Genomic DNA, 18143 nt, shown 5'->3' with positions numbered 1-18143 from the left:
ATTGGTGTAAGTAATCGAATGACACTACAAAATCCCGGATTGTCCTTCAAACGGACGAGTTACAAGGACTTTTTCGTATATGAAAAAGTAGCTTTAACTCGGGAGTCCTTGGCAGGAAAAGGACGAAAGTAGTGTCAAACGATAGCGTTGAAATCGGACTATCAACTTGCCAAAGGACATTCAAATCGCCCTGTTATTTTTCGAGATATTCAGGATTTTCTGTTTTTGACAAATTTCCCTTCGTCCCGAAGCCGAAATTTGATAAGTGTTGGATTCTTAGATGACCCCATTTTTTTGTTGATGCCTATCGAAAGATTGAGTTTCCACAAATCGAATGCAACAAATCCTTTGAAAATACGTAAGGATATAGCCGAGCTATGATCACTTTTCAAATTTGTATACAATAATGCAATGTGCAGCAAATAATTTTTTTCGGCATACTTTGAGGGTTCGCCAAGTTAAATTACCACGACAAACCATAGATGGCGCCACTTCAGTGACTTTTTGTATATCAGCTTGCTGCTGATTTATGTTCGCCTGGTATTTCACTTGCTGATCAACCACTTTTTAGACCTTCGTAGCTTCCAGTAGCGAATAACAACAACATTAATTCTTAGCATACATTTCCGAGTTATTAAAGTCAGCATTTCTAAATAGAATATATTTTACTTTATTTTACGTTTCTGTTTATATAAAACCTAAGTAATTAATACAAAACAAGACGAAAAAAAAAACAGAATCTTTTAAGCATACACATACATATATCATCATTACCGTGATCATTATTACACCATTATCATCAATATTCTCTTGCCGCAAACTATAGACTTTGCATTTCCTTTTTTGTTTTGTTTGTTTGTGTGTTTAGTAATATGTATAGTATACTAAGTAGTAGTTAAATATATATATTTATGTATATATATATATATATAGAATATAGATATAGTATGTATATGTATATTGTGTGTACTCGTAATATTGAAAATATTTGCCATTATCTCTCTCACATTCTCAATTTCATTCTGATTCTCATTCTTATCCATCGTATTAATTATGCAATTGTTGCAATAAGCAGGATGGGGGCGGGGCCAGGGGCCGGGGAGCTTGTGCTGCGCCTATGTATATGTATATATATATATTATTGTATATATGTTCCTTTTTTTGTTGTATATCGATAAAGCATATAGTAGTTGTTCTTCTCCTGCAATTTGTTTTGTTTGTCTTCTAAGAATATACGAGCAAAAGCAGCTAAAAGCCATTGGGGGAGTTTGGGGAAGATGTCTAGTGTCCTCGCACAGGACACTAGAACCGGGATTAGCAGCAAATAGTGTTGGACACTCTTCTACGCATGTACATCATGTGTGTGTGTTTGTGTCGATCGATTCATTGATTTGGGGCTCGATTTTGAGCACTTTTGTTCACTTTTGCTTATCGACTCGATTGACCAACAAATCATCTGTGTGTGTGTGTGTGAGTTTTGGACCGGGGGGCGGGATGTGTGAGCGTTTGAAGCATAGGCCATAGAGTTTTATGCATATGTAAATATTTCTTCTGTGTGTGTGCGGCAGAGTAAAGTCAAAGACGCGGACTCCGCCTCAATGTCTGCCTTCTTAATCCTTTCTGATGCGCGCCTGCAGGAAGCAGTAGAGTATGCCCGCCTGTGCCATGGCATCCACGGTGCTCGCTGCTAGCGGATCCTTTTGCTTCACCTGCGTCTGTCCTGGTCTCAGCAATGTGGGACCAAAGACCATTGCCAGATTGTGCAGCGACATCTTGTTGTCCGCCTCCTTTTCGTGCACCCTACGAACAATGAATGAAGGAATAATGTAGCAAAGCAATTGGCATCGATAATTCAGTTCACTTACCTGATTAGATGATCGAGTATCAGATTGATGGAGGATTTGTTGGCTTGCGGCAGCTCCTCGTACACCTTGAGCAGCTCGTTGATGCGTGTGGCTTCGTTGTTGTTGCTGAATGCACTGAATGTTTCGAAGAAGCGCGGATATAACTGATCCGAAAAGAGTGCCTCGGGCAGTTCGCGCAAGAATGTCTTCAGTATGCCCGTCACCGAATGTATATCGACTTCGCGCAGCAGCTGCTCCGCCTCATAGGCATCTGTATTTGGGGGGACAAGAGATTAGTTATTGGTTGGCTGCACTTTCAACTTGTTTTTCAACCCTTACCCGACTCGAAGGCCTTCTTGAGCTTGGCCAGATCGGAGGCAGAGCCGCTGACGCGATAGCAGCCCACCTCGAGCATGCCACGTCGTTCTACTTCCCGTATGCAGGCACTGATGATGAACGGAATGTCGCGTTTTTCGCGCCTGTCCAAGAGAAAGAGAGTGAGTAATAAGAAGCACTCTTCACCAGCTACTTCAAGGCTTACTTACTTTAATACTTGACTCATTTTGGCACCAAAGAGCGCACCAGGCTTTGTGGTGGCGCGACAAAGTTCGCCGGGCACAAAGCGGAAGCTGGCGCTCAGCTCGAGCGTCTCGCTCAGCTTGATGCTGCGCGTCTGTGTCGTCTCCGTCAACCAGCTGCGACTCAGCTGCAATGCAATTGAAATGCAATTGTTAACAACAGCTTGAACAGATTCTCAGATTCTAAGACTCTCGCTTACCTTGAGTATGTGCTTGGCGCGCAGCAGCGGTCGCTCCTTCGCCTCGTAGAGCAAGACACGCACATTCTGACTGCCCTCGAGCTCGAGCATAAAACTCTCGTTCCACAGCGGACACTGGCTGCGGCAGATCATCTTGGTGGTGGCCTTGCGGAAATAATGGCCATACGAGTCGACCTCAATGCAGATGTACAAGTCAGCCGCTTGCTCCAATCCCTGCAGTCCCTGAATGGCCATGTGCAGATCGCCAACGAGCAGGCTCTCGTCGTTTGTATTGCGCATCAGATACGAGCCCATTTCAGTCTTCATGCCCTTCTGCATGGCCACAATGAAAGCGGTCACCTCCAGCGAGTTGATCGTGTTGGCGCCAGGCAGATTGCACTTTTGCTGAAAGAGTTAAAGGAATGTTAAAGTCTCTGAAATCGAATCCTTATATTTTCATACACACACCTTGAGCGACATTATCGAGTCCATCCACTGCGTGCGCTCAAAGTCCGAGCTGAGGAAGAAGGTCATGGTCTTGTTGTTCGCCTTGTTGCCCAGTCGCAGCACCAAATTGGGCGTGGCCAGCACTAGCTGTGACTCCAGATCCGCCAGCTTGCGTCGATACTTATCGCCGGTGCGCACGCCATTCGACTCGAGTATTAGTTGATCGCGCACCGAGCGCAGATTGCGCTTCACTTGCGAAATGTTCGCGGGACTAGATTCCTTGAGGTCGGCACTCATGTCCGACTCCTCGTAGACATTGACATCCTTGAGCGGTATAAACCATTTGAGCTCATAATCGATGCGATCACGCCCCAGTGCCTTATACTTGGCGCATGCAATCACATCGTTGAAGAGGAACAAATGCCGCAGTTTGCGATGGCCATCGACGAGCTCGACAATGAACGAGTTGCGGACCATGCGACGCAGATTGCGATTCGATTCCGTTGGCAGACGTTGATTAACCACATTGAATTGATTGAGAAAGATCTGTATGTTCTTTTGTGCCTGCTTCAGCGGCTGATGATCGGGATGATTGGCCGGTGTCTCGCGCAGCAGATCGTTGAAGACCAGCGCATTGATTTGCACTCTTGCCACCGGTTTGTGCAACAGATCCTCCAGCGTCAGCGATTGTTCCGTCTGCAGATTGACCACAATCGTTGAGACAATCTTCTTGAACTGCGGATTGTTCGCGCTGCACTTCTTCACCGTATCAATGGCCTGGCCATAGTTATGCAGAAATGCGCTATACAAGTCAAACATATCCGCCAAACGCTTAAACGGTTCTCCGATCAACACATCGCCGCCCTCGTGGGCGACAATTGTCTTTAGATCGCCGAGGAATGCGGTGTGCACCTCGTGCAATTCATCGATTTTAAAGAAGATCGTATTCTCCTCCTCCTCCTTGATCACAGGCTGCGATGTGCCCAGCGTCGCGTGTATCGCTCGCTTGTACTGTCGAAAAATTAGTTTGCATTAGTTATAGAGTATTTGAATTGATCTGATCTTTTACTCACCTGTATCATCTTGTTCAGACATTCCACGTAGATCGTTTCGCTGTGGATGATGGAGCTCAGTATGGAACGTATTTTGGCACCACGAGCATTGCCAGACAGCTGCAGGGAACAATTTTAAGCATTAGATTGATATATTTTAAAATGTCTATACATAAGGATAAATAATATATTTCGTGTAATCTACAGATGCTTGCAGGGAAGAGCGCATGTTATCTACAACCCTTGCACCGCTTGCAACATGTCAACAAAAGCCAAAGAAAATGGAGCACATCACAAAGGTAGACAAATGTAACATAAAGTATATAATATAGTGTGATACATATAGATATTTATATATATAATATGTGTTGTAGTATCTGGGAGGAAGTGAACGAGATATGTACACGGGAACAAGAGAGTCGGATAGATGATGACAGAGCGAGAGGGCAACATACACACTATGCAGTAATAAACTTTCTAAAAAAAATAAAAGTACAAATAATAATCTAATATTCTACACTAAATTAAGTTTAATAAGTCTAAATTGAAATATTTATTATAAATATTCTTCTTCAAGAGAACTATTATATTTAAGTCAGATGTTAATTAGAGCTTTGATATTTAACTAAATTTTATTTTCGAAATAGAATAGAAATTATCTTGAATATTTAAATTGATTCGACTTTGATTTAATTTGCTCGCTATTATTTACTACAATCTGAAGTTCAGTTTTTACTATTATTCATTGCAAATGCTACAACTCATTAAAATCTTATTGAAATCGTTTTTTGAGAATTTGCATAGTGCAAGGATTGAATGCAAGTGTGTGTGTGTGAATGGTGAATGAATATGTAGCTATGTTTGTGTGTGTGATAACAATAATAATTTTGGGAGAACACAATAAAGAAGGCAACGGAAAAGTGTGAACCAAAATCGCATTGAACATTTAACATTGAAGAAGAAGCGCGCATTCAGATAAAAGCTAAACAAATATGTATATAGTAAATAAATTTACACAAGTACGTAGAGTATGTACATAAGCATTGAATATACAGGACTATATACAATACTATATATATAGGCACAATCATATGCGAGGACAACAATGACAACAACACAATAACAATAACAGTAAGAAATAACGAGAACAAACTAAAATAGAGCTGAGTCTAGGCTTGGACAAGTGTTCGGTACTCACAAGTATCGCTGACACTAAGTTCTGTTGAGAGAAAGTAAAAAAAAGAACAAAATAAAACGAGTAAAATAAAATAAAACAAAGAACAAAAAAGAGAAGTTGTGGAAAATATTAAGAGAATAAAATCGTTGGTTAGTAAATATTATCAGATATTAGTTAGCATTAAATATTATTTAAAAAAAAAGTGTTCTCAATCGATTATTATATTATAATTTCAAGAGAGATCAGCTCTTTTTTCTCTTAGGCGATATATGAATTAATCCCGTAATTATGGATTCAAAAAGCGTTAACAATATTGCCACTCACAACTCGTTTAATGCAAGCGCAGTGCATTACACATCAATAGTTATTATCGAATACGCTTAACAACGTTTCTAGTTGCCAATTAATGAGGCAATTTGCATACAATTTTAGGGCAACTTATGGAATGCGAATGTTAGTTTAATTGAAATTAATATTGAATGGGTTAATGGGCCAATAAAATTGTTTAAATATATTGATACAATATCAAATTGAGCTTAGTTTGTAATCGTTTGAATATGTGAAATGGATTTTCACAGAGAATATTCAAATCGCAGTTGAAGTAAAGACGATTGCATACCTCATTCGCAGTCTGAACTGTTTCCTTGTTCGCGTTTAGCAAGTCAAAGATAAATGAACTGCGCGGCGCAGGCCACAATGAAGAAGAAGAAGAGGAAGAAAGCATTGCGCACAGCTTTGAAGAACTGTTGTTGAAACAGTTGCTTTCGCTTGAGCTGAAGCTGAAGCTGAGAGCTGCAGTCAGAAAATAGCAAACGAAACAATTTGCGCAAAGAATTGGTGAAATTGTGTGTGGCAATTAGAGGCGAGTGCGCTGAGTCATTAATCGATACGAGTTGAATCGTTGCAACTGCAGCAATTAGTCTGTTAGTTGTTTGCACAAAAGCACAATACGTGTGATTCAATAGCAATCAACTTTGTTAGGGGGTTAATACAACAGCAGCAGTAGCAGCAGCAGTCTAAACAAATCAAAGCCATAAAAACAAAACAGCTGAATGACAGAATTTGAATCACAAAAGTCACAACGCACCTTGCGTAATGCGCCTGGCGTCTGTGATGTGGATGATGATGATGACGTCGTCGTCATCGTCGTCTGTTGCTCGTCATGCGAGATGGTCCGCAAGATGGGCGGCCCTTCGAACTCGCCATCGCTGTCCAGCGAGCTTGAGCGCGTCTCGTTGCTCTGACTGCAAGCGAAAGAGATGCAAAGAACTTAGTAAACGTATTCAGTTACATAATAATCAATTAGATAGTTACATAAAGTAGTCAATGTTGACATAGTTGGAGGTACGGCCGGGAGATTCGGGATCCGTCACGCTCGCCTGACTGCTCAGCTGTGCCATCGGCAGCGTGCTGCCCGGCGTCGACAGATCGTCGCGACTGGAGGAGGAGCCAGTGCGTCCGGGCTTGATAAACACATACTCGCCATCGCCATTATCAAGCGGAACGCTGTCATAATACGGCTCGTTGTCCGCCTGCTGTGCGTTCGCCGCTTTGGCGCTGTCCGAGCTCAACGATGACACCGACTCGTAGCTCTTGATCTGCAAGAGGAATATGATTAGATGTGGAATAGGAAAATAATTGCTAACGACTGCATCGATCGATTCGATTCGTATCTAATGCCAACTATCGATAGTAACTGCAAGCTATCGATAGTAAGTTGCCGTTGCTAGCAACTATCGATATCTAGTAACTCAACTATCAATAGTTAGCAGAGAAACTGCACTCCATCGATAGTCATGCTAGTAACTGAAACTATCGATAGGTAGCACAGTAACTGAAAGCTATCGATAGTTAACGTCTCTAGCCGTGCACTCACCACCTCCGATATGCCTTGCGAGGCAAGCGATTCCTTGCTCCTTGCCGTCTCCGCATCGCTGGCCTGCAGTGAGGCACGCGACTTCTTCTCCAGACTGCTCGTTGAGCTGCTGTCGACGGCCGCCAGTTTGGCCGTCTTGCTGAGACTGCCCGTTGGCGAGGCGCCCACAATGTTGTTGCCACGCCCCGCGAGTGGCGTCAGCGCCCGCCCCGGTGTGGATGCAGTGCGTCCCAGGCTGCCGCCATTCGTTGTGCTCAACGCATCGCTGCGCTTTGCGTGCTCCAAGCTATCGGTTTTGCCCACCATTTTGCGGCCAAGCTCCTCCATTAGCTCGGGTGTGTTGGCCAGCTTGCTCAGCTCGGGCGTTGTCTTGCGATTGGCCGTATACTTCGACTCCAGACTTTCCGATGACTTTTGCCGCAATATGTCCGATGGCTTAATGTTGCGCTCCAGCGAACTGCCCGGACTCTCGCCCGAACTGTTCGCCCCCAGTGGAGGCAGTGGCATCGTGCTGCCCACATACGGAGTCTCGCGCTTCGGCGACGATGACAACTGATGCTGTTGCTGGCTGGGAATGGTGGGCGGCTCGACGCGTCGCACGTTCTTTGGCGGTGGTCTGAGGGAGACGCAACAGAAGATCACGATTAGCAGTTGGCAGTGATTGTAATAAGCAAAGACTATCGAGTGTTATCCTTGAGTTATAGGCAATTACAAAAGGACAGACGGGGGAAGGCGAACAAACAGTCGAATAATATTTTAGGTACTTATCAATAGAAACACCCGACACACCAACGGATAGATTAGTCCCTAAGTTATTGGTATTTATATAGGACAGACAAAAATACAGACTCAGTTATTTGAAAACAAAGACAGACAGACACAGATGAAGAATAAATCTAACGTAGTCTCTGAATACTAGGCATTTGTATAGAAGGACAGACAGACAGACGGAGCATAAGGGTTCTTAGCACAAGGGGTTCTCCCTCACAGTTAAACAGGTGGAACAGATAGTCAGACAATAGAAAGAACAACAGACAGAGGAAGAACATTAATAAAGTAGTATTAAACTCAGCTTGAAATAGAAGAACAAAACAAAGGATAATAATTGTAATGTGCATTTCCATCAATTAAGTATAGTTTATTCCGTCTGTCTGTCTGTCCGTGTGTAAACGTAGCTTAATCTCCAAAACTATAAGAGCAAGACCTACCAAATTTTAAACTAATAATCCTCTAGACTCTAACTAAACTATATTTTTGTTTTAGACGCCTAGGCACAAATACTATATTATTAACCTCTTCTGGTTATATTTGTCAGTCTTTGCACTGCTTTTCCCCTCCCTTCGCAACTAATGTTGCTCTTTAGTGGCTTAGTGGCACTCTGCTTACCTGGGTGGCATTTTCTTTTTGGCCTCGGACGCTGAGACGGATGTGGACATGGCCAACGATGGAGACAATGGTGGCGCCGTCGCCTCTACAGCCTTGTTGCGCTGCTCGGGATAATGTCGGGCGAATGTCGATGGTGGCGTCGATGTTGACGACGACGAATTCGCTGCTGACGATGATGATGATGTGTCATTGACCGTCGTCGTCGTCGTCGATGTCGTTGTCGATGCTGCAGCATCATCGATGTCTTTGTCTTTGGCCTCCTTGACCTCGATGACGGTGACAAAGTGTGATGTCGACTTGCGCAGCGGCTTCGACTGCGACTGCGACTGTTCCTTGTCAGCATCTCCGCCCCCACTTCCACTTCCGCTTCCACTTCCACTCGCAGTTGCAACTCCTGCCTCCTGCTTGTTATCATTCGGTGCTGTTGTCCTTTGTTCGTTGGCCTTGTGGGCACCGGTGCCAATGGAGGCAGCCAGCTCAGTGATGCACTGCTGTAGCGCTCCATTTGCGTCCTTCTCGTTGCCGCTGTCTTTTTTATCCTCACGCTCGAAGCTGTGCTCCGTCATGCTGCGCTTTCCCGTCGGCGGGGCAGAGCTCAATCCACCACCGCTGCCACCTCCGCCTCCATCGTTCTGTGTGTTCTGTGTGTATTTGTTGTCGGTGCTCAAGGACAGCCTGTCCTTGTCCTTGCCGCCCGATGACGCAGTTGATGCCTCGCGTAGATTCAAACTAGATTTCTGCAACCAGACAAAAGACAAAGACAAAAACAAAAGCGAATTGTGAATAAACACGTGTGTGAATAGTGAATACAAATTGCAATTACAGTTAAGCAAAATATGCAATCAACTTTCAGTACTTTCAAATCATTTACGTGCACAATTAAAGAAGGTCTATTGAGCTGCTAAAAGTTAGCGTAACAAATAAAAGACGTATAAAAGGAAATATCTTTTTGTATATAGATTATGCACTTAAATGACGAATCATTTTGATTAACCAAATTCATATCAAATCTTTTCATCTTTTCTCATGAATTTTACACCTCTTAAGATTCCACAAAATTACCAAGAAAATCTTTCTAGATAAGAGTCTTAACAAGACTGTTACCAATTGGAATTGCTCAATTATAAAATCTTTAATGTAACCAGAACAATTCCATGTGATTCCATTCTTTTGCTTACTTTGATTCAATGTTATATCTACTGTTCTGGTTGCTAAACAAACAACTGAAATATTCCGAACATTTCTAAACTCAACTCTTTGTTAAGATATCTTTTTCTCTTTTCTAAACTAATAAGCGTAATAGCTTAATATATTCATGAAATGAATGTAAATGTTTTCATTGAAGGTATTTCTCTGTTTTTACTTTGGTCTTCAACGCACGTGCTGTTGATTTCCCAGTATATGGTAACTCCCGGATTGCTGTCGAGCAGTGAGCTAGCTGTTAATGGGGGGAATTACGAGTTCATAATTGACATAAAGAACAGATGTGCTCGCTGGCTTGGCCGCAGCTAAACTTAGTCAGCGTGAAGCAGATGTGGCTTAAGGCAGATTAATTGAAGAAGTGAAGTCAAGAAAGCCGAAGCCGAAGCCGAAGCCGAGGCTAAGCGTAATGATTAAAGTGGCAGAATAATATGAGAAATGCGAGCTGTAAACGTGTGATAAAAGTGGGCAAGACAAACTTGCGAGAAGTATCGAGAAATGTATCTCTTGAATAGCTTTGGACTTTCGGAATGTATGCGGCGATAAATAAGGAATTCAAACAATTAGTAAAGTTTAAATAGTTGTTTCGTTTTTAAATTTATTAATTTATTATCGCAAATTAAAGTCAATGCAGGGCATTGTTTATTGTTGCGACTCCGCAGAGTTATGGCTGTTTTCTTTACGTGTGTTCACGTGCAGTGTGTAGCGTAAAAGTTGAAACCGTTTTTCGTTTCTTTAGCAATACCAGATTGCCTCAGATAAAAAAGGGAACAAGGGTGTATTCATTTACACCCACAACATTTCAGACATTCAGACGCTTGATTCGTTTATAGTTTGAACTCGAATGGCATAATAAATAATCTGTGTGTCTGTGTGTGTGTGTTGCTTCGTGGAAATGGAGCAATGAGTTCAGCATTCAATCAAGGTTTGTGTCGACGACAAAGACTTGCGAGACTCGGGGCGTATACGCAACAACAACTAATTGAATGAATTGCAAAAAGGTCAACAGGCTGAGCATGCCGAGCAGCGCCATCTACAGTTCAAAGATCCTTCGAGCACTGCACTGCCAATTGAAAGCAGCCCAGACACTCCCCCTATCCGCCATTCCACTAACTGTGGCAACTGGCTCCATCTAGAGGTCATTTGCTCATGCTAGGCACGTAACGCATTTCTCTAACACGTTGCGAGCTTACACTTAACAGCAACAACAACAACAACAACAACAGCGAGCGAAAAAAAAGCAAAAGCCCGAAAAAAAAACCGAGTCTTGACTGACTGACAAATAAGCCAAACTTGGCGTGTGCGTGTGCTGGGGCATATTTCTTTTTGGCCAAATTGTTTTTGGCTACAAAAAAGTGAAAACTATACAGAAAAAAAAAAATCAACTAAAAGAGAGCAACTTTTTAATGTGTTTTGTTTGATTTTTTGTGTGCAAGCGAAATAAATAAAGAAAATTGGCAACAAAATTCGTGTTTTTTTCCCGCATTTATTTTACTTTTATTGTTGTTGTACTCGAATATGCGAGTGAGTGTTGGGGTGGGGGTGGGGGTGGTGGTGAGCACGAGCTCAACAGCAGCCGGCAACAGTTGCACATGTGTGTGTGCGTGTGACGACTCTGTGTGGAGCTCTGTGCTTGTGTGTGTCCAAGCGAAGCGAAGAAGAAAGCGTGCAATAAAAGTTGACGGCGAAGGTCGAACACACACACATACATACAGGCAGAGACAGACACGCGCCCACTCACTCACACACATACACACACACAGGCACAGATGGAGACTGACAAACACACGCACTTAGCCAGACAGTTAGAGCTACATTAGAAATATTCACACTCACACTCACACTCACACATATGCACACTCACACATTTAACGAGTTTTGTTTTATCGTCAAAATGAACTGAACTGAGCTGAGCTCAGCTTCAGCTTCAGCTTTTTGGCCGCCACGCAAGTCATGCAGTCGCTGCTCACTTCTCACTTCTCCCTTCTCTCACTGCGGATTTTTGCTCGCATATTCGTGTGCGCCATGTCGATACAATTATTTAGCATATTTTCAATCAACACACACACACACACACACACACCCAATACTCGCACACGCAACACAACACACACACCCATATATAAATACTTGCAAACTCATGTAGTCGACAACAAGCTGGTGTGAATGTGAATCATGAGCAATAACAACTAAAACAACAACAACAACAAAACTGAAACGGCAACTTAAAGCATCAATTTTTGTTGTTTGTTTGTTTGTTGTTGTTAAGTGTGAAATGCGCTAAGAAAAGTGCCAAAAAGAAGCAGCGCAGCAGCAGCAAAATCATTTCACGTTAACAGCCAAAATGTTAACATTAACAATTCTTTAACATGTTAAAGATTCTTAAAATGTTACCAAAGGAATGATCACTTCTGCAACTTGACGAAACTTAACGAAAGTGAATTGAAACTAAGCAATTAGAGATGCATAAATAAAACACAAGATTAAAGATTAAAAAAGTTATGCTTAGCTATAGAATAAGGGAAGCTACAGTAACGCAAAGTCACAGAAAACAAGTAAGAAAGCTACAGTCGAGTGTACTCGACTGTGAGATACCCGCTAGCCATTTTTAATAAAGGCAAAATATTGCGGTATTATTTTCAAAATATACCGAAAATACTACAAAATACTAAAAATATACCAAATGGTTTGGTATATCGATATAGTACACCATTCAAAATATACCATAAATGGCACAATATACCAGATTGTCAGACAAAGCAACTAAGACCCCTAGTAAGTAGGCGTTTTTGCCCATACAAAAGTATTTCTTTAATAACTTCCACAATTTTTGTCTGATCGTAAAATTTTCAGGAATCATAACTACTATAGTATTTATTGTATATACCAAAATTCGCAACTCTAGCTTTAAAATTACGCTTGTTATTCGATTTTTTGATTTGCGGGGGCGGAAGTGGGCGTGGCATAAATTTGAAACAAACTTGATCTGCGTGCAAACATAACAAATGCTGTCGAAAAAAATTATAGCTCTATCTCTTATAGTCTCTGAGATCCAGTGTTTCACACGGACAGACGGACAGACACACAGACGGACATGGCTATATCGTCTCGGCTGTTGACGCTGATCAAGAATATATATACTTTATAGGGTCGGAGATGCCTCCTTCTACCTGTTACATACATTTCCTGCCGGCACAAAGTTATAATACCCTTCTACCCTATGGGTAGCGGGTATAAATATACATATATGTATAGTAATACATTTCGTTTTTTCAAAACAAAGTTCTTCTAGCATATAAAAAGGGCGTGTTAATTGAAATTTTTTCAACTACTGCACTCATTATCTAGTTGAATATTTTTTATCGAAGTTCGAAGAGCAGATGAAACAGTCAGCTGTTGACTGATAAAGAAGAAAAGGCGGCGTGCTGAAAGCTTTGGAACATTCTATACTAGCATGACATTTCAAAATAATTATATTTTATGACATTTCCCAATTGTTAACAACACAACAAAAATAATAGCTGATGCACAGGTGGCGTTTATAACATAACATAAACATGTTATTATTTATCATTGAGAAATCGGAATTATTTTTAACTAAATGTATTCGAATGTTAACTAACTACAGCTTTAAATAGAAATACCGAACCCTAAGAAAAGTTTGCATGAAGTTTCTTGGCATTGATTTTACACATTTAAATAATACAGAAAAGAAGAGACTAAAGTAGGGGTTGATGAAGTGCTTTATTCGATTCTGTTTAATCACAACACAAAAATCAGTTGAATTACCGAAATACTTTGCAAAGTGGCAGACGAAACTTATCAACTTTAATGCGCGCTGTATATAGGTAATTAAACCATTTATTTTAAAAGGAATACTCATCACTAAGACATGTCTAGCTCCATTCATTCAGTTCTCTTCCGTTTGCGCCAAGTTTCATATGAGATAATTTATCTGTCAGCTGTTTAACACTTTCAGGTCTAATCATTGCTCTCAAAAGGTTGCTTGAAAAACTTTCGAGTTTATTATGCGAACATTATGAAATTTGCAGAATATAAAGATAAGCGACAATGCAAAAGAACAAAGGCTTTTAAATTGTTGATTTTTCTATCGAAAGCAAAGAAGAAAATGCGATGAATCTCTACGGAAAATCGACCTTTTGGCGCATATTTTCAAGGGTATACAACTTGAGTTTATCTTTGCAAGCTGGTTTTTTTTTTTAGCATTACTATCGACTAATTTGGTAGTGGGATTATTTCCCCAGCTCTCAGCTCCCGGTACAAAATGGAAACTCGTCTAATCAGAAACGCTTCTAATCATATTTCAATTGGCCAAAAACAAGCTGCAGTCTATAAAGTACAAACGTATTATGAGTAGGCTATATGAAGTGCCTCCCCCTCCCCCTCCCACACTAACTTCTTCACCCGCTCTCTCTCTCTCCACATACACTTACGCTCTCCCTTGCTCTCTCTCTCTCTCTCTCTCGCCTTTGCTGTCTTTGCTGATAGCGACACCAGCTGCTTATCAACTGTGAGCGAGAGAGAGAGAGAGAATGGCACAGAGATTTGGATTTTGTCGTCGTCTAAAGAGGACTGCGAAAGAAGGGCATTGCATGCATATGTATGTGTGTAGATATTTGCATTTGTGTATGTGTGTGTGCGTGTGTTGAGCTTGACGCATTCTCTTAACGTGTTGCTGCTTAGCTCTTTTCTTTGGACTGCTGTTGTTGTTGTTGCTTAAGTCCTATAGACTAGCCGCACACCATTTTTTATGACTCGCTTCGACTCGATGTGTGTGTGTGTGTGTGTGCGCGTACTTGCGATAAGTTTATTGATTTCAACTTGTGATAAATATACAATAAATGCTGCACACACACACACACACACACACGTACAAACACACTCGCTTATTCATTGTGTCTGCTGATTACGCACCCCTCTGGTCCATAATTTGAATTTCTCCTTGAAGGAAGACATGCTCCTTAAGCAGCAGCAGCGCCACTTTATTTGTTGTTCTTCTTTAATTCACACAAGCAGTCAGATGTTTGTGTTGTTGTTAGTAACTGCAATTGCCGAAACGAAACGAGCCGAACACGAACGCGAACACGAGCACGACACGAGCACGACACGGACACAAACACGAAGCTATTGATAGCCGAGCTCCGCCCAGCGTTTGCAAGAACAACAACTAAGTAGTTAAGGCAAAAAGCAAAACAGCAACGTTAGCTGCGACGTCGACTGCGACTGCGACTGCAACGCTGACGTTGACCACGAAATTTGAGTCAACCGAATTTGAAAAGCACAAGTTAAAGTCACACACGCCCAAAAAAAAAAAAGAAAATATTGAAGTTATTAAACAAAATCAAATATAAAACACTGGCACACAAACAGATAAAAAAAAACACAATACGCAATTTAGCCGATGTCGTTAATATTATTGTTATTATTTTTCTTTTTACGTAATTTATTTATTTTGCATTCATTTATTTATTATGAAATGCAATTCTTTGTTGTTGCTGTTGTTGTTGTTGTTGTTGTTGTTGCACTGCCGGTTCAAGGCAGAGCGCGCGCGCGGTCAACGCGGAGCAGACGACGCGTGGACAACAGCTAGGTGGGGAGGGAAGAGAAGAAAGGGGTGGGGACTGGTGGGCACCTGGCACATTCAACATTGACCGGGTAACGTTACTTTTTGTACTTATTTTTCGGGGTCCCGTTGTTATAGAGCGAACACTGCTGACTGCTGAAACACGGCGACTCGCGACAATGGCGACGACGACGACGACGGCGGCGGCGACGTCGACGATGCGGCTGCGGGAGCTGAGAGAGTCGCAGTCGCAGTCACAGTCGGAGTCGACGACGCGCAAAACCGAAAGAAAAGCACAAACACACACACACACACACACACATGCAGATAGGCATGCATAGACAGTGTGTGTGTGTGTGTGCGTAGATAACGGGCAAAATTAAAGATATCGAAGTGGGAGAACAGACGAACGCACAAACGAATGGACAGACGAATAATGGAGGAAGAGCGCGCTCTTACGGTGTACGTTTAAGTGTGGGAGGGAGGTGAGTGGGGGGTGGGGGGGGTGGTTCAAGAAGAGCGTCATCAGCTGCAAGGGCACGCAATCAGCTGCAATTCAAATGCTTGAAAACTACTCGAACCGTTCCGGCTGCGTTGCATAAAGCACAAACTTATAAACCGGTTCAGTTAACTCGAACCATTTCGCAAAATGTTGAGAATGACAGTGAAGTTTAAAAGTATATGAAAAATTAAAGGGATATAGCCATATTCAAGAAACTTAAAACGTTCAATTAAATTATTATTACCGGTATTAAATATGTCTATTAAAAAGGAAAATAAAATCCACCAAATATATTAAAATTCCAGTTAAATCTGTTAAACTGAGAAGAGTTAAGCACCAAGTCATATTTCGAACCGGTTCGTTAAACCATTCTCAAATAATTTCATTTAGTTACAGGGCATTTTCAGCGCTCAGCTGGCTGAACAAGTTTGTCGCTTCAACCGCACTGATAAGCATTGATAACAAAACAACGGGGCAACCAATGGAAAGAGGGAGCGAAAGGGATTGGCTGCCTACAAAATGTGAAATGCTGTGCGCCTGGTAATAGCTAACGGTTAACGCAATCACAAAACTCTCACTCTTGCAAGATCAGAGCACAACAATGACTGCAGATAATCAAGCAACAATAATAACAAAAGCAATAGCAATAACAATAATAATAAGTAAGGAATACAATTGCACTTACAAAGTCTTTGTCAACGCCCGCGTTTGCACTTCCAGTTGCGCTGCAAGTTGCGCCATTTGCAGCAGTAGCAGCTGTAACATTGTTGCTGCTCCCACTGGGTGCATTGGCTGCATCTGCTGCGCCTGGATTGGTAGCTGCCTCAAAGAGTGTTGTGGGATCACCGCCAGATTCACGATACTTTTCCACATCCGATAGCAAACGCTCCAAATACTCCACATACAGTGTTTCCTGTTCGAGTTCTTTGCTCAATTCGGCAATTTTGATCTTGTGTCGTTCGAGACTGGCGCGCACATCTTGCTCCCAGGCATCGGAGAGTGAGCTTTGTGGAAAGCGTTGCATCCACAAACGTTGAAAGTCATTGAACACGCTCATTGCAAACTACAAAACAGCGAACAAGCGAACAGCAGCAGCTGCAACTCCACCTGCCTCCCTGCTGCCTGCCTTCCCTTTTTCCTTTTCCTTTGATTTTTCCTTAACCCTTTGTGCAATTGGGTGCTTGAGTTAGTTGGGCTTGATTGGAGAGCGAAAGCTTTGCCTTGGGCTTAGCTTTTATGTAAGCGTTGCGTAGCCCTGGTCCGCCTGCAAAGGTGAATATGTGAACGTGCATTTGTGTAAGTGTGAGAGTGTGTGTGTGTGTGAGTGCGTGTGTCTGCAGGAGAGCATTCGGTCTCTCTCTCTGCATCCTGGATCGACAACAACAACAATAAGAAGAGAACAGCAGCACAACAAATCATCAACAACAACAAGAAGTAGACGAGCAAGAACAACAACAGTAGCGACTGCAGCAGCAGCATCACGACTTTTGAAAGGGGTTCAGTTTCAATTTTGTGTTTCTGTTTTGTTCTTTTGCTTTGCTGCTGCTGCTGCTGCACTTGCTGTATACGCCTGTAGTTGTTGTTTTTGTTGTAGTTGTGGTTGCTGTGTAGCCGTTGTAATTGTTGTTGCTGCCCTTTCTCATTCGCATACACACACACTATAACACTATACACATATGCACATTCGTAGGCCTGCATAAGTGCAACTGCGACAAAAGATGCTCGCTGCCTTTTTTTTGGTTTTACTTTTTTAGTTCTGTTTTTTTTTTGTACTCTTAGCCAAGGCCAAAAAGTTGTTGTGCATCTTCGGCCAGCAGCAGCAGTAGCACAGCAACAACTATGGATTTTAAAAAGAGGCGCAGACGCATTCATTTTGTTCACACACACACATGCAGTGCCGCTCCTGTTGTTGTTGTGGCTGCTGGCTGCGCCCATTGAACATCATAGATGGCCTATACCACTTAAAGCGCACTTACAATATGCAGATCCTTTTTGGGAGGCCCGACCGACGCGCCGTTTTATATTTATTTCGTTTCGTTTGCCATTTCACTGTGCATTATTTAATTCCAATTAGATTTCGCTTCGCGTACCAAAAAAAAAATCACTTCGCACACACATATAACCGACGACGACAAACACATACAACGAACGCAAGCAGATGAGAAGACATTTGCATATGTATGCATTTGTGTTAGGTACAAATAGGGTGACCGCGAGTGGCATTTCAAAATATACTATTAAAAGTCGCGAAATATACCAAAAAGATGTCACTTCCACATTGTTAGCTTGGTTACACTGTGTAAAATGTGGGGCAATTT

At 42.1% G+C, this 18143-nt stretch overlaps 1 protein-coding gene across 4 annotated transcripts; it reads right to left on the bottom strand.

The window, feature by feature from the left end:
- Positions 1-654: 654 nt before the first annotated feature.
- On the bottom strand, positions 655-17956 carry LOC132795516 (active breakpoint cluster region-related protein). 4 transcript variants are annotated; one of them, XM_060806272.1, is made up of 14 exons: positions 17802-17955; positions 16511-17089; positions 8540-9276; positions 7154-7769; positions 6592-6875; positions 6365-6521; positions 5299-5319; positions 4122-4220; positions 3070-4059; positions 2623-3006; positions 2390-2550; positions 2184-2323; positions 1866-2115; positions 655-1800 (listed from the first exon to the last, which is right to left on the bottom strand). In XM_060806272.1, exons 2-14 carry the CDS (start codon positions 16880-16882, stop codon positions 1611-1613), a joined length of 4401 nt encoding a protein of 1466 aa, XP_060662255.1. In that variant the 5' UTR covers positions 16883-17089; positions 17802-17955; the 3' UTR covers positions 655-1610. The 4 variants fall into 4 exon arrangements, with proteins under 4 accessions (XP_060662255.1, XP_060662257.1, XP_060662258.1 ...); XM_060806274.1 differs by lacking the exon at positions 5299-5319; XM_060806275.1 differs by lacking the exons at positions 16511-17089; positions 17802-17955 and adding an exon at positions 14675-15021.
- Positions 17957-18143: the final 187 nt, after the last annotated feature.

Source organism: Drosophila nasuta, chromosome X (assembly GCF_023558535.2).
Source record: "Drosophila nasuta strain 15112-1781.00 chromosome X, ASM2355853v1, whole genome shotgun sequence".
Taxonomy (NCBI): domain Eukaryota; kingdom Metazoa; phylum Arthropoda; class Insecta; order Diptera; family Drosophilidae; genus Drosophila; species Drosophila nasuta.
The sequence above is the reverse complement of the archived record's forward strand: the minus strand, read 5'-3'. Positions and strand labels throughout refer to the sequence as shown.

Excerpts from the sequence above, each read along its gene's own strand:
- LOC132795516 (XM_060806272.1), bottom strand. The coding sequence starts at position 16,882 with ATGAGCGTGTTCAATGACTTTCAACGTTTGTGGATGCAACGCTTTCCA. Across the intron at positions 4,221-5,298 it reads ACTTAGTGTCAGCGATACTT|CTGTCTGGCAATGCTCGTGG; the intron begins GTGAGTACCGAA and ends TGTTCCCTGCAG. Across the intron at positions 3,007-3,069 it reads ACTCGATAATGTCGCTCAAG|CAAAAGTGCAATCTGCCTGG; the intron begins GTGTGTGTATGA and ends TAACTCTTTCAG.